The 12,597-nt window shown below is 54.4% G+C and overlaps 4 protein-coding genes across 4 annotated transcripts; 1 reads left to right on the top strand and 3 right to left on the bottom strand.

The window, feature by feature from the left end:
- Positions 1-3,900: 3,900 nt before the first annotated feature.
- On the bottom strand, positions 3,901-6,242 carry FA10DRAFT_261942 (hypothetical protein; the record flags this gene model as incomplete). The annotated part of the gene is made up of 4 exons (XM_025520093.1): positions 3,901-3,968; positions 4,267-5,905; positions 6,004-6,051; positions 6,084-6,242. 4 exons carry the CDS (start codon positions 6,240-6,242, stop codon positions 3,901-3,903), a joined length of 1,914 nt encoding a protein of 637 aa, XP_025375785.1.
- A 310-nt stretch (positions 6,243-6,552) lies between these two features.
- Positions 6,553-7,218, bottom strand: FA10DRAFT_268765 (hypothetical protein). Its single transcript, XM_025522465.1, has one exon. The coding sequence runs from the start codon at positions 7,002-7,004 to the stop codon at positions 6,681-6,683; it is 324 nt and encodes a 107-aa protein (XP_025375784.1). The 5' UTR covers positions 7,005-7,218; the 3' UTR covers positions 6,553-6,680.
- Positions 7,219-7,389: 171 nt separating this feature from the next.
- FA10DRAFT_268763 (fumble-domain-containing protein) lies at positions 7,390-10,269 on the top strand. Its single transcript, XM_025522464.1, has 4 exons — positions 7,390-7,791; positions 7,862-8,906; positions 8,977-9,247; positions 9,322-10,269. The coding sequence occupies exons 1-4, from the start codon at positions 7,636-7,638 to the stop codon at positions 10,157-10,159; spliced, it is 2,310 nt and encodes a 769-aa protein (XP_025375783.1). The 5' UTR covers positions 7,390-7,635; the 3' UTR covers positions 10,160-10,269.
- Positions 10,270-10,493: 224 nt separating this feature from the next.
- On the bottom strand, positions 10,494-12,343 carry FA10DRAFT_303533 (hypothetical protein; the record flags this gene model as incomplete). The annotated part of the gene is made up of 4 exons (XM_025525254.1): positions 11,975-12,343; positions 11,737-11,912; positions 11,542-11,667; positions 10,494-11,467 (listed from the first exon to the last, which is right to left on the bottom strand). The coding sequence occupies exons 1-4, from the start codon at positions 12,028-12,030 to the stop codon at positions 10,494-10,496; spliced, it is 1,332 nt and encodes a 443-aa protein (XP_025375782.1). The 5' UTR covers positions 12,031-12,343.
- Between the last annotated feature and the right edge of the window lie 254 nt (positions 12,344-12,597).

Genomic DNA, 12,597 nt, shown 5'->3' with positions numbered 1-12,597 from the left:
CTTCTTGTGGCGAGCCGCCGCCATGCTCATCCGTCTAACAAGATATTGAGAAATCTTGGTATTACTCGCTCGCTTTCCTTCTCTTTATAATTTTAGGTTGGTGTAGGTTGTGATCGGTGACCAGCTTCAGCCGAAAATGCCTGGTGTCATTGGGGTCCTTCTCCGCGAGCGCTCCCAAAGCGGTTGTTGCGGGCATCTCGATCCTCCTCCCGCACTTGCTGATGGTGGAGATTGTTCAAGTAGGCATTGAGATTCTGTTCCGACACGTTCTCGTCTCTTCTATCCAGACCGACTTGATGAGGCGTTGCAACCCAGGATGCGAGCGAGCCCGTCGATGATGCAGACGGAGTCAGAGATGTCGGGGAAACCAGCGAGAGAAAATGCGAATCGAATGACAGAAGCGAGGGCGAAGAAGAGTGCGAGGTTTGATCAAGCTCAGCACTCAAGGCACTCGCTGACCCTATTCCACCTGGCCGACCTTCGTTGGTCCTTATACCTGTCAATGGAGTGAAGGAAGATGATGATGACGCTGAGGAAGGGGAAGTCGCGGTGAACCCAAAGACGTCGGCAGCTTTCGATTGTGAACTCGAACCTGAATTCGAGTTGATTCCTGGTGTTGACGAGGACGATACGACGCTCTCCTCCCGATCTCGTATCTTTCTGCTTCTTCTCTCCTCCGAGTTGTACTTGAAGCCGGCTTCTGCCAGCTTGGCCCGCTCGGCTTTCGTCGGCGGACCCCTCTTTCGAAGCACATCACTCTTCTTGCACTGAACGCCCCTCTCCTTGCACGTTGAGCAGCTTGGCTTTTCGCGGTCGCATCGGATCTTTCTCTTTCGGCAAAAGTCGCACGCCGCCTCCCCTTCATTTGAACGTTCGTTGCGAAGTCGGAAAGACTTGAGGAACTCTTTGGCCAGGGCATTGTCACGAGTGATGTCTGTCAGCTTCATGTGATCACCTTCAGTCGAGAAGGAACGATCTGGTGCGACCGACAACGGTACACTACGGATGTGTCCCTTCTCAGACGGCGACGTCGAGGTCGTCTTGAAGCCGGTGGGCGCCAAGCTTTGACTCCCACTGCTTTCTGGATGACCAGATGAAGACGACTGCTGCTGCTGCTGTTGCTGAAGGGATGTGGACGACTTTGAGGAGCTGGAAGATGGAGTTGGAGACGCCGACGTTGGGAGCATCGACGCGGAAGACAACCGCCTGTCAAAAGGGGCCATCGGCGCAAAGGGAGTCATAGGTGAGGCTGGGTACGACTGACTCGACTGATGAAAGTGTTGATGATAGTGATGCGAATTAGAGGCAGCTTGAGACGCAGCATGCTGTTGAAGAGAGCTACCGAGGATCGACGTGGGAGGCGTCGCAGATTGTTGGGCAACGGTGGCATGAGGGAAGATCCCATGTGGCTGTAGAACATCCTGGGCAAAAGTAACAACAGCCCTGGATTGATCGGTGTCGAAAGGAGAGGCCAATGGAGCAGTTATAGGGCCCGCTATGACTGAGGTGGTACTGCTTGGCACCAACCTGTGACTGTGCATCTCCATGGAATCAGATAACGTCGTGCCAGAGCTCGTCCCTGGCTGTGGCTGGCGCTGCTGGTGGGATAAGAGGTGTTGATGCAACACTTGCTGGTGCAATTCAAGAGTCTCTTGTGGAACGTGTCGATTTGATTGTGAATGTGGCAATCGCTGGGTCGAGGAATGTAACGATTGCTGATGGTGGAACGGCGGGGGTCGCTGAAACTGTTGCAGAGGCTGAGTGTGAATCATTTGCTGCTGTTGCTGTGGAGGGAATACTGAAGGGAGCTGCTGATAAGTATAAGCGAATGGAGTTGCAATAGATGCAGTCTGCATCGCAGCAGGCCCTTGTGACGAGTTCGAGGTGACGTTGAAGCCGCTAATGGGAACTCCCTCACCGCCCTCCGTACTATTTCGTCTTCGTCTGTTGTTATTGCCCAGTGCCCATGCGCTGCACGATCCGTCTGGACCTCCAGTGCTCATCTCTTGACCAACCGATTCCCATTGGCCTTGAGAGAACGGAGCGAAAGCACAGATATGGAAGAAAAGGGATCAAGGAACGAGGTGATGGGTTGATAATGAAGGAAGCCGAGGGTGTCTGTCTGCTCATGAAGAAGAAGAAGAGACTAATCGATGACTCTGGTATGGAAACTTAAGAGAGACCTTAGTCGCTCATCGTCGTGGTGCTGAAGAGGCGAGATTCTCTCGCACAAATCTCACCGGCTCGCCGTGATCTGCGTGCTGCACTTTGATCACAGAAATCCTTGCCCGCGGCCAAAAGCACGATTGACCGTAACGTAAAGCTAATGTAGAAAAGTGGGGACGAAGAAGAACAGAGCCAAACGGTTCAGATGCCCTTTCTGATAACTTCGTTCACCTCTGTACCTCAACCACATTTTCATTTTATTTTTATTTTTCTATGTAGTGGCTGATGCGAATGTTGCTACTGTTCGGTCTCGATAGGATCTCGCGAAGCGCTTGGACATGGCCCGAGGATGTCCTTGCAGGGGCTCAAGAACATCCGAGATATTCAGACAAACGTCATGAAAACTGGTGACGGGCGCCAACAGGTGAAGTGGCATGAGAGGACTATTTCGCATCAAGCAAGGCTGCATATCCCAATCTCCACACATCGGAGTGTAGAGTATCCGACGACTCCGAACCAAATTCGACTCCCTTGTTCGCCTTGCGGCGGCGGATAAAAGCCAATAGAATGAAGAAGAATACACGATAAATGTGGAACGGCCGATCATTAATTCTTATGGTGTAAGCGTCCCTGCACCTAATGACTACACATATCTTGGCTTTCCTCGATAGACTCCAGCGACAGAGCCCGACATTCGGTGCCACTCGTCTGGATGATCTGAAATCAGTCGCAGAATTGCTCGAGCAGGCGCCCATGAAGTGTTCAGAGACCACGGCAGGGCAAGATAATCGCTCTGCAGACACCACCAGAGAAGTCAGGAGAATACGGCTGGTAGTACAAGAAGAGTGCAGATTAAGTAAAGGCTTCAAGGTCTCATTATATGTGGTGGGGTAGAAGGGGTAGGGCAGTAACAGAGGCAATGAACAGGGCGTGCAGAACCATGCAGCACAAACTGTGTTGTATTCCTGTCAATGGTAGCGTACCACACTTGAATAACCCCTTTGCTGGTTCACCATGCCTCAATCCTTGAGCTTGACAGATGCCAGCACATCGTGGACGTACCCGACCTACGCATATGGTGCCGGACACATGTAAAGAAACATGTATAGAAAGTTTCGCGTATACGTACTGTACTGTATACTGCGATAATTATACAGTATTTTCAGGCCGTATGCAACGCTGAAGCCGCAAATCCAGATAGTGCGATTCGCGCCAGTTTTCGGCTCCTTCAGCAACTTCCGTACAGACCTTTCCTTGCGTGACTAGTAGGCAAGAGATGACGATCCTTGCCGTGCTCTGCAGCACTACTGCACGTACTATTCCTGCTCATACCTCGCGTCAATCGTCCTCCTCCTTTCTACAATTAGCTCGTTAGTGAAACCTCTTCAGATCTAGAGAGGAGTGAAAATACACGGAGCGCTAAGGAAAGATAGACAGTCGAAATCTTCTTGGTACAGGCACATGTGAAAGAAAACCCCGACGCCGTGCGTTATTTCCGGGCTTTCGGACCACGGAAGGCCAGGCTCTTCCAAACTAGCTGACCGACCTTTTGCCCACTACCTCGCGCAGAGCGAGGCAAGGGAGGGTGTTACTGAGACGCTGACAAATACATGCTTCATCGGGCCGGGTCTCGGCAGAAAAGTTTTCCCAAGGCCACCTACTCTTCAGGCCGTGGGGGACAGCTTCTTCGCTAGCGTTGCAGGACATGCAGATTATACGGAGGTGGTACGACTATCATGCAAAGTCAACATGGCACAGCTCCGCAATTTGAAACGACGCGGAGGTCTGCGTAAAGGACCATGCTGTTCAAAATGAGCCTTACACACGTGAATCGAAACAGAGGACAATATCGCAAACGTGATCGTTGTGCGTTTCAAGAGCATTTACAGTACAGTACGTCGAATTACGGTTGTCTAGTTGGTGGTGGTGAAGCTTTCGCTGTTGTCGTCTGTGAATGCGAGAACGATGGCGCTGGTGAAGATGGCGACCTGCGCCTTTCCTCTTCTTTCATCGCTTTCGTGTGTCTCTTGAGCTTGTCCTGCATCTCACTCGCCGCCGTCGAAAGGTTCACAACGGTAGGGTCATTCAAAGGCCGCTTACACCCGGCCACTCGCAAGGTATTGACAACGCCATCGCGCAATTGCACAGTTGCGGCGGCGCAGAGGCGTAGCACGTCGAGCTGAAATTGTGACGTGTGAAGGGGGTGGCCGTCGCAGTGAGCGATGTAGTCGACGTCGAGCTCTGTCATGTAGAGCTGCTGGACGTCGGGCCACGCCGTGATCGTCGGCGAGTCAAAGATAAGGTCGTCCTTCTCGCATATGCCTTTCTCCTCAAAGTCAGACTCAGCAGCAGCGGCAGCGGCAGCGGAAGCTAATTTCGATACCTCGTCGCGGCCCCGAACTTCCCCCCGGCCCGGAGCCATTTGCCTGGCCTCTTGAATGCGCGCCACGACGCGGCTGCGAAGCGATGTGCTGTGCAGCAGCCCAGTCCTCCTCAGAATGATCCCGTGCAAGTGGCAGACGCTGGTACAGAAACGCAGCATCATCAGCCTCGCGTACGACGCGCTGGTGAGGTCTACAGCTGGCCGCCGTGCACCAAAGATCTGTTCGGCAACATCGATGCGTCGCAGCATGTTGCCCAGATCTTCGCTGGGCTCGGTGTAGTCGAGCTCGAGAGGCAAAAATCTTGCTTTGAGCCCCACAGAGAGGAGATTGAGGCCGAGAATTCTGGACTGGATCGCATGTGGTCGGTACGCGGGTGATTCTTTTGGTGGCAGAGGCTCGTCGGGCCAAGGTGCAAAGCAAAATGCCCCGTCAACGTCGCCTGGCGCCAAGCCCAGCTGTCTCAATTCAACGTTTGGAAAAATCATGCCAAGACGACTGCTGAGCCATAGAGGAAATAGGCGGAGACGAGCGGCCTCTTCGATCTTGATAGAGCTCCTTCGCACATCGGGTGTTTGCGGTGTCTGCATGGGCGAGTCCTGGAACGTATTGCCCGTTGTCTGCTTCGCTTCGCTCTCGAGAGCGGCCTGCAAGCCAGGTGCCCTGGTGAAAGTCAGAGTGATTTGTAGGTAATGGAGGTAGGCAGGAGACAGCTCTGGCTCAAGGTGCATTAGCAGCATAGCCGCCTGAGCAATCTCAAGCCAGCTCCCCGTAGCCTGATCGGCCGAGACGATGGCTTGGGCGAGGTAGGCGTCAGCGGCCTGCTTGAGCTTGTCAGAAATGTCATTAGGCCGCGAAGGAGGTGGAACGATTTCGACGGGTATCATGCTGGTCGGTTGCTGACTCAAGCCGTAGGCGAACTTGGCGCTTCGCTGTCGTATCGCCATCGAAACTAATGCAAACGCGAGAGCAGGATTGACTGTCTCGCGAAGATCCTGACGCATGACAGCGTTGCGTACTGAGCCGACATGGCATAGTTGAAACCAGTGGTGGTGCGTCGGCTCGATGACTCTGTCGAGAAGATGGCCGATGATGCGACGGGAGAGGACGTTGTTGGTGCCAAAGAAGGTGAGCATATGATCAAACCATGTTCGCGTGAAGTAGTCCGTTGATGGACCGGCCACAGGAGACGTCGATCGTTCCAAAGAGCGAGTTCTCGAATACTTGTCATCACTTCTCCTTCCTGATGTTGGTTTGCTGTCCGCCTCAGCAACATCTTCTTGCTCGTCTCCTTCGTACAGGCACTCGCGCTGGCGCCGCACGCAGGGGAGACAAGGCTTCTTTCGGTCGCAGCGAAGCTTTTGTCTGTGGCAGGCAAGGCTGGTAGATATGCAAACTAGATTAAAATCTGTCTGCTGCCGCACACAGTATCTGACCGACACTGCTTTCGTCTCACCATACTGTCTTCGAAGGCCCGTGCCGCCTTGGCTTTTTCGAGGGTGCGCTGCGTCTCGGCGAGTGGCTCTCACCGCTTACGGCTTGATCGGGAGAAGCGGTGGCGGACTTTGTCTCTGACATCGAGCTACTATGGCTGGAGCTAGCCTCATGGCTACCCTCCTCCGTCTGCTGAGGCGTCTGGCCAGATCCCGCACTGTCCGCTTCGCCGGTCTTTCCTACGTTTCTCCAAGATGACATTGCGCCAGCTTCTTTCAGCTCACTAAGTGCTGGACTTGCTGGGACAGGTCTCGTTGTAAGCTAGTGTCACTGTAGTAGGCGGCCGTCCTTGCTATCGCACCATCGTAACGGCCCACATCAGCAGATGTATTGCCGGTGTATTGATCGAGCTGTTGATTGAGCAAGTTATTGTGCTCCGAGACTCGCCTTCTTGTCTCTCATTATTTTACATGCGCGTCAATTCACTCGCGCTAGCGAAAGCTTCTTTTTAGCTCTATTTCCTTGGCTTTCTCTGCGAGGAATATGGGACAGATAGTATAGTTCATTTTGATCCAATGAGTCTGCTATGTACAGCATCCGAGTGCTTTCGTGGTGCTTTCGTGAAGCTTTGAAGAACAGTGGAAGTAATTGCTGATGGGGGAAATGGTCGAAATGATGAGGAAAGCAGAAGTTTTCTTCTTAGTTGGAGGAAGACGAGGACGAAACGAGGTGACCGGCAAACTTGTTCGGGGTCAACTTTGTGAACTTGGGCACGTCGCCAAATACTTCAGCTCCGTGATTGGATATGCTGTCGTCGGCAGAGGCTTGGTCCTTCCACATCAGAAGGGCGTGCACCTTGTAGGGCGAGCTGCTGTCCTTGCTGTAGTCAAAGACGCGCCACGACTCGAGGCCTCGGGGACCCCAGTGCTTTTGAACGAGAGGCATGTGCGTCTTGATGTAGTACTCCATGTCGAAAGCCGCATTGGCATCGTTGTCATAGACGACGTTGGTGATGTAGGTCATTTTGCGGATGTGCACTTGGTGGTGGTTGCTGGTTATGATCGAGCGCGGACTTAAAACCTCCACAGGTGAGAACCCACATACACTCGGCTTGCTTCTGTCACCTGATCCACATCTACCCTGCTACTTACTGGTTTCTCTAATTTTACCTGTCCCGAGACGCTGTAGATGTGCCCAAGGCGACAATCCAGATACCTTGGAGATCTTCGCCTTGAGACCGCCCAGAGATGGTGTTGGCTTTTGAAAAAAGAATGGGGAAGACAAGTGATACCACGTGGCGTGGCGAGCCTTCGCGCTTTTGGCTTTTTGGCTTTTTGCTTTTTGCGGAGGAGTCAAAGAAGGGCTCGATCTTTCCCCCACCCTCTTTTTGATCGACCTGGCGTTGTTTCTCTGGTGTCAAGAAGGCAAGCTTCAAGTCAAGAAGAAGAGAGGAAGGAGCACCTCGGCAGACGGACAGGGTCGGTCTCGTCTTTGTTCGGCTTATACCCTTCCTCTCTCCGGGGGGTGGACACAGCGTGCATAGAGTGAACGGGGATAAGGGTTTCGGTCCGCAGCGATAGGACGGCGTGAGGCTTGCCTTCTGGGCTCACTGGGCATCAGAGCTGCGCCAGACAAATTAGCTGTGCCAGTCATCATGCAGGAAGCCACATCTCCGGTGGCTCTGCCGGTCAATGTCGATACGACGGGCGCCAAGATCATGGACAGTCAGGCTTCAAGGCCGCAGCACAACGACAGCCGCGACATCTACCTGCCCAACCATGTCGAGACCGTCAGCCATATTGCCGTTGACGTGAGTGAGAACTTGGTGAGATTCCTGTCCTGTCCTCCGGCACTTAATTTCCTTCTCGATATCTGCACAGATTGGCGGCTCGCTGGCCAAGGTTGTCTACTTTACCAGGTCGGCCAATACCGCGTCGTCGAGCCACGACGGCACGGAAATGGAGGCCGGTATACCTCTGACCCCTCCCGGCAAGTCGCAAGGTGCAAAAGTGGCGCCCATTGGCGATGCCGGGCCTTCGACACCTCCTTCTACATTCGGTGCACACTCGCGAGAATCGTCTGCTTTTGGCACCCGCTCGCCTCTCCCATACCCCTACGCACATCAGACGGCCGATGGTGCGGCGGCAGTACCTGCAGGTACCTTGACTCCAACGTCCCTCTTCCCAAACTCGTCGCTCAGTGCCTCGGCGCTTCAGTCGCATTTCCTCAAGCGCCGCTCGCTCCCCACCCAGCTGCCTGGCGGTCGGCTCAACTTCATCAAGTTCGAGACAGCCAATATTGGGTCCTGCCTCTCGTTTCTCAAGGAGCTCATTGAGTCGTCGGCACGGGCCAATAAGGTATCGCTGGAGCAAATGCGCAAGCGCGTCAAGGTCATGGCAACTGGCGGAGGCGCCCACCTCTTCTTTGACCTTTTCGAAGCCGAGCTCGGCGTCGAGGTGGGCAAGGAGGATGAGATGGGTTGTCTGATCACCGGACTCAACTTCATTACTTTAATCCCCGACGAGGTCTTCTGGTACAGCGATGAGCTCGTCAGCAGCTTGGCGCAGGCTCTCCCCACGAACCTGACCGATCGACGGGATCCTTCTTCATCATCCCCGTCCTCGTCCTCTTCGCTGTTGGCGCCTTTGCCTTCGGTATCGGGAGAAAAGGATTCAAAGGCCAAGGCCGAGCCCTCTGATCCTCCGCCGTTGCCGAGACCGTCGCCGGATCCACCTCTGTATGCTCCCCTCTTTGACTCGAACCCATCGCCCAAGCTCCCTTGCCTGCTCGTCAACATCGGCAGCGGTGTCAGTATCATCCGTGTCGACGACTATGGCAAATTCGAGCGGGTCAGTGGCACGAGTCTGGGTGGAGGGACACTTTGGGGCCTCCTCAGCCTCTTGACTGACGCTGACAGCTTCGATGGTAAGTGGCGCGCTTTTGTCACTTAGAAGAGCGAGGGCGCAGCCTGCTGACTTGCGTCGTCCCTTTACAGAGATGTTGGAGATGGCGACACTGGGCGACAATAGCGCCGTCGACATGCTCGTCTCAGACGTCTACGGAGCGACGGATGCGCTCTCTTCAGTGGGGCTCAAGAGCAACACAATTGCTTCATCTTTTGGCAAGGTTTTTCGCAAGGACAAGGGGGGCGAACAGGAGGGCGAAGAAGGGGGACCGGGGAGACAGAGAAGACAAAAGAAGTTCAGGCAAGAAGATATCTGCAAGAGTCTTCTCTACGCCGTGTCGAACAACATCGGACAGATTGCGTGAGTACCGTTACTTTGTTTCAACGATTTGGAAGATGAAAGACAGGCAATTGAATAAAGAGCCCTTTCCATAGCTACATGAATGCGGAGAAGTTCAATCTCGACCGCATTTACTTCAGCGGATGCTTCATTCGGGGACATCGAGCGACAATTGCAACTCTCTCTTACGCCATTCGCTTCTGGTCGAAGGGTAGCAAGCGTGCCTTCTTCCTCCGCCATGAGGGCTACCTCGGCGCAGTGGGCGCATGGATCAAGCATGTCTCCAACGATGGCGCAGAAGGCAGCAACAATCACAACACTTCCAGCTCCAGCATAGCTTCTCCCTCCGCTCCTACATCGGCCACCAAGGCTTCTTTTGAAGAAGTGGTCAACCAACATCACCGGACTAGGAGCTTGAGCTCGAGGCCAGAAAATATGCCAACACCTGTGGCTGAAGTGCAGGAGCCGAGGGCTGGCGAGAGTGGGTCTGGAACACCATTGACCGGCATCAATGGCACCCACCCTGACCCGATGCATTCGATGCCGCCCATGCTAGCAGAAGCGCTTGGAGGTGCCCCGCTCAATGATGGACCAAGATCCAATGGGGTCGTGCACAGCGACGAGCTCGAAGACGTTACCGTGGGCCCCGAAGATGAGGAAGAGATCGACGGTAAGCAGGAGGCAGACGCGGCAGCGCTCCTGGAATCGCTCTCCGCCGAAGACCGCGCTCTGCTGGCGCCGATGCTCCTGGGACCTGGCGAAGACGGTGCCAGCGGGGCGAAGATGAGCGTCGCTGAATTGCTCGCCAAGATGGATGCCGCGAGCGGAGCGGCAGACGGACTCGAAGATAAGCTGGACAGATTGCTTAGCAAGCTCGACGGCATGCTGCTGGAGGAAGAATCTACCACTGCCGCCGGCACTCGCGGACGATGATTACAGTCACGCAGACGTTGCGTCTTGCGCTTCATAACACCCTACTTCTGCCACCTTAACAACAACTATCCCTCTATCCTATAGGAATGCAGCAATCTAAACGATTTCATTAGTAGATCGCAAAAAAAACCTCACGAATAGTGCTTTGGAGGAGGTGAAGAAACGTCTGAGTTCCTCGCATGGTGTGCTTTTCGAAAGAGCCTTGCCCTGTTCAGGAAAAGATGGCGGCAAAGATGAATATATCTCCATGCATTGTTCCATGAGCTCGGTAGTATGGTACAATGTAGAACGAGACTGACTCAAAGTACAGACAGAGAAGCCCTCAATGAAATCCTCACAACGTCCTCACTGCAAGACCTTGTGGCTTGTGGCGCAGCCGCGCAGAGAACTTTGCTCGGAGGTCAACGACCCAGCAGAGCTTGCTGCTCCGCTTGTCCTGCTTTTCGGAATGGCTGCTGTGGCAGCAGCTGCCGCTGCGGCAGAACACCTCGACAGGTGTCGCTGGAGGTGCCTTGCATGTGGAAGTAGACAAGATGCTCCTCGTCTCTTCCTCGTCGACGGCTAGAAAGATTTCGTTGCCGGTCTTGATGCCCAAGTCGGAGTGTCCCAAATTGGGAGAGACGGAAGAGCACCTACGTTTTGACGGTGCAACGATGAGGTCCGTCGTCGTACTCCGCGGTGACAGAAATTGGTCCATGACGCCAACGGGCAACTTGTCATCATCTTCGTCACCGGCCTCTTCGTGAATCGATGTTGCATCGGTCCCGATCGATCGGGAGCTCGTGCCGTCATCGCTTGTCGCGCCGGTGCGGCTAGACTCAGCATCATCATCCTCTTCATCATCAAAGCCTCGACTTCCTCCGAGGCTCAGGTTGGCCAGTCGACGCTCGCTGACATCGGCAGCCCGGTGTTGTCCCCGGACCATGCGCTTGTTCCTCTCCTTCTCGGCCCAGAAACCATCGACGTCCTTTTGCAGCTGGATCCTGGCTTGAAAGTGCGCCTGCAAGCCTCTTGCCACTTCCTCGCGCTGCATCCTCGACCGGTATTGCCGCATCGACTCGCCTGACTTCTTGGGTGGTGGGGTGGCCACCGCAACATCCTGCCGCTTCTTTCCTGCCTTCTCGGCGGAGCTGAACCAAGAGTGGCAGGGCGCCATCTGCTCGAGCTCGGCAGCGCTGAGAGGAGCGGCGCTGACGCGCATCAGTTTCAGGTCCAAAGATGCGGGGGCTGACGAGTGAAGGTTCGAGAGCACTTGGGCCAGGGGAAGGTCGTTCAAGGTTGAGCTAGGTAAGAGGGTGACGAGGTTTGCTGAGAAGTAACAGATCAAGTTGTGTGAGAATCTGAGAAGAAGGAAAGAGTGGAAAAAGAGGAATGAAGCTCACTATCGTCGGCGTCGGGCTCGCCAGAGATGACAAGAGGCAGCATCGACGAGGTGATGTGGATGTCGAGCGCGAGCGCTTCCGTGGACAGACCCCACACGTGGACAGGTCCGACGTAGTGGCTCCGAACTGCACCAGAGACGAGATATTTAGTATCGTGGAAGTGGCTGGGGAAAGGTGGCACTGTCAAGAACTCACCTCGCGTGAGGATGCTGGGAAGCTCCTGGGCATCGCCGAGAATCGCAAGCAGCAGCAGAGGCCAGTATCGCTCGCCAGTCGGCCCATTAAGGTGAGGAGCAATGTCGTGTGGGGAAATGACAATGACAGGGCAGGGCGACTCTCGCAGACGCTTGACCATGACTTCAGCCAGAAGTCTGCTCACAAGAATCAAGAGGGTGAGCAGGCTGAGATCACAGATAAGTTATAAATCACTCACCTCTCCTTCCAGAGAGCGCTGGAAAGCTGCTCTTCTTCACTGAAGAGGGCTGACATGACGACGAGGAAGCTTTTGCGAGGCGATCGGCGGACAGGTGGGGTTGAGAGTCATCAGACCCTGAAGACTGGAAGTAGGGGCGAAGCTATATGAGGAAAATCGAGCCCGAGTGTGCACCCTCACCCTGCTTCGCGAACCCTTCCCGATGGACTTGCTCTTACCCGGTCGGTCAGTCTCAAGCCTCTGCACGGGAGCCTGTCGAACGGACAATCTCCCCGCGTACTTCTCACGTTCTCGTCCTATCGCTGCAACTGCTCTCCGATACGCTCGTCGGTCACACCATCGAACAGCCCGAGAACGGTCCGACCAAAGTCTAAATAAAGATAGACATGAGCGAAGAAGAGCTCAGGCTTAGGGTTGAGCAATACTGCCTCTCTGCACGAGCAAGCACCTCTGGTCTCGAGAAAAAGCAACAGTGAATGTGCTATCGTCTATTTCCTTCATGCACCCCCGTGCCTGACAACCAGCGGGAAGATGCAGAAAAGTCTAGATCAATCAACAGCCACGACAATCTTTCGCAAAGTTTTCCCGCCTCTTGATTTACAAATAACCACGTGGTCGGTTCC

The sequence above is a fragment of the Acaromyces ingoldii genome (assembly GCF_003144295.1).
Source record: "Acaromyces ingoldii strain MCA 4198 unplaced genomic scaffold FA10scaffold_5, whole genome shotgun sequence".
NCBI lineage: Eukaryota > Fungi > Basidiomycota > Exobasidiomycetes > Exobasidiales > Cryptobasidiaceae > Acaromyces > Acaromyces ingoldii.
Note: the sequence above shows the minus strand (reverse complement) of the source record. Positions and strands in the feature narration are given on the sequence as shown.

Coding starts and splice junctions, on each gene's coding strand:
- FA10DRAFT_268765 (XM_025522465.1), bottom strand. CDS start 7,004: ATGACCTACATCACCAACGTCGTCTATGACAACGATGCCAATGCGGCT.
- FA10DRAFT_268763 (XM_025522464.1), top strand. CDS start 7,636: ATGCAGGAAGCCACATCTCCGGTGGCTCTGCCGGTCAATGTCGATACG. Junction 7,792..7,861: donor TCAGCCATATTGCCGTTGAC/GTGAGTGAGAAC, acceptor ATATCTGCACAG/ATTGGCGGCTCGCTGGCCAA. Junction 9,248..9,321: donor AACAACATCGGACAGATTGC/GTGAGTACCGTT, acceptor CCCTTTCCATAG/CTACATGAATGCGGAGAAGT.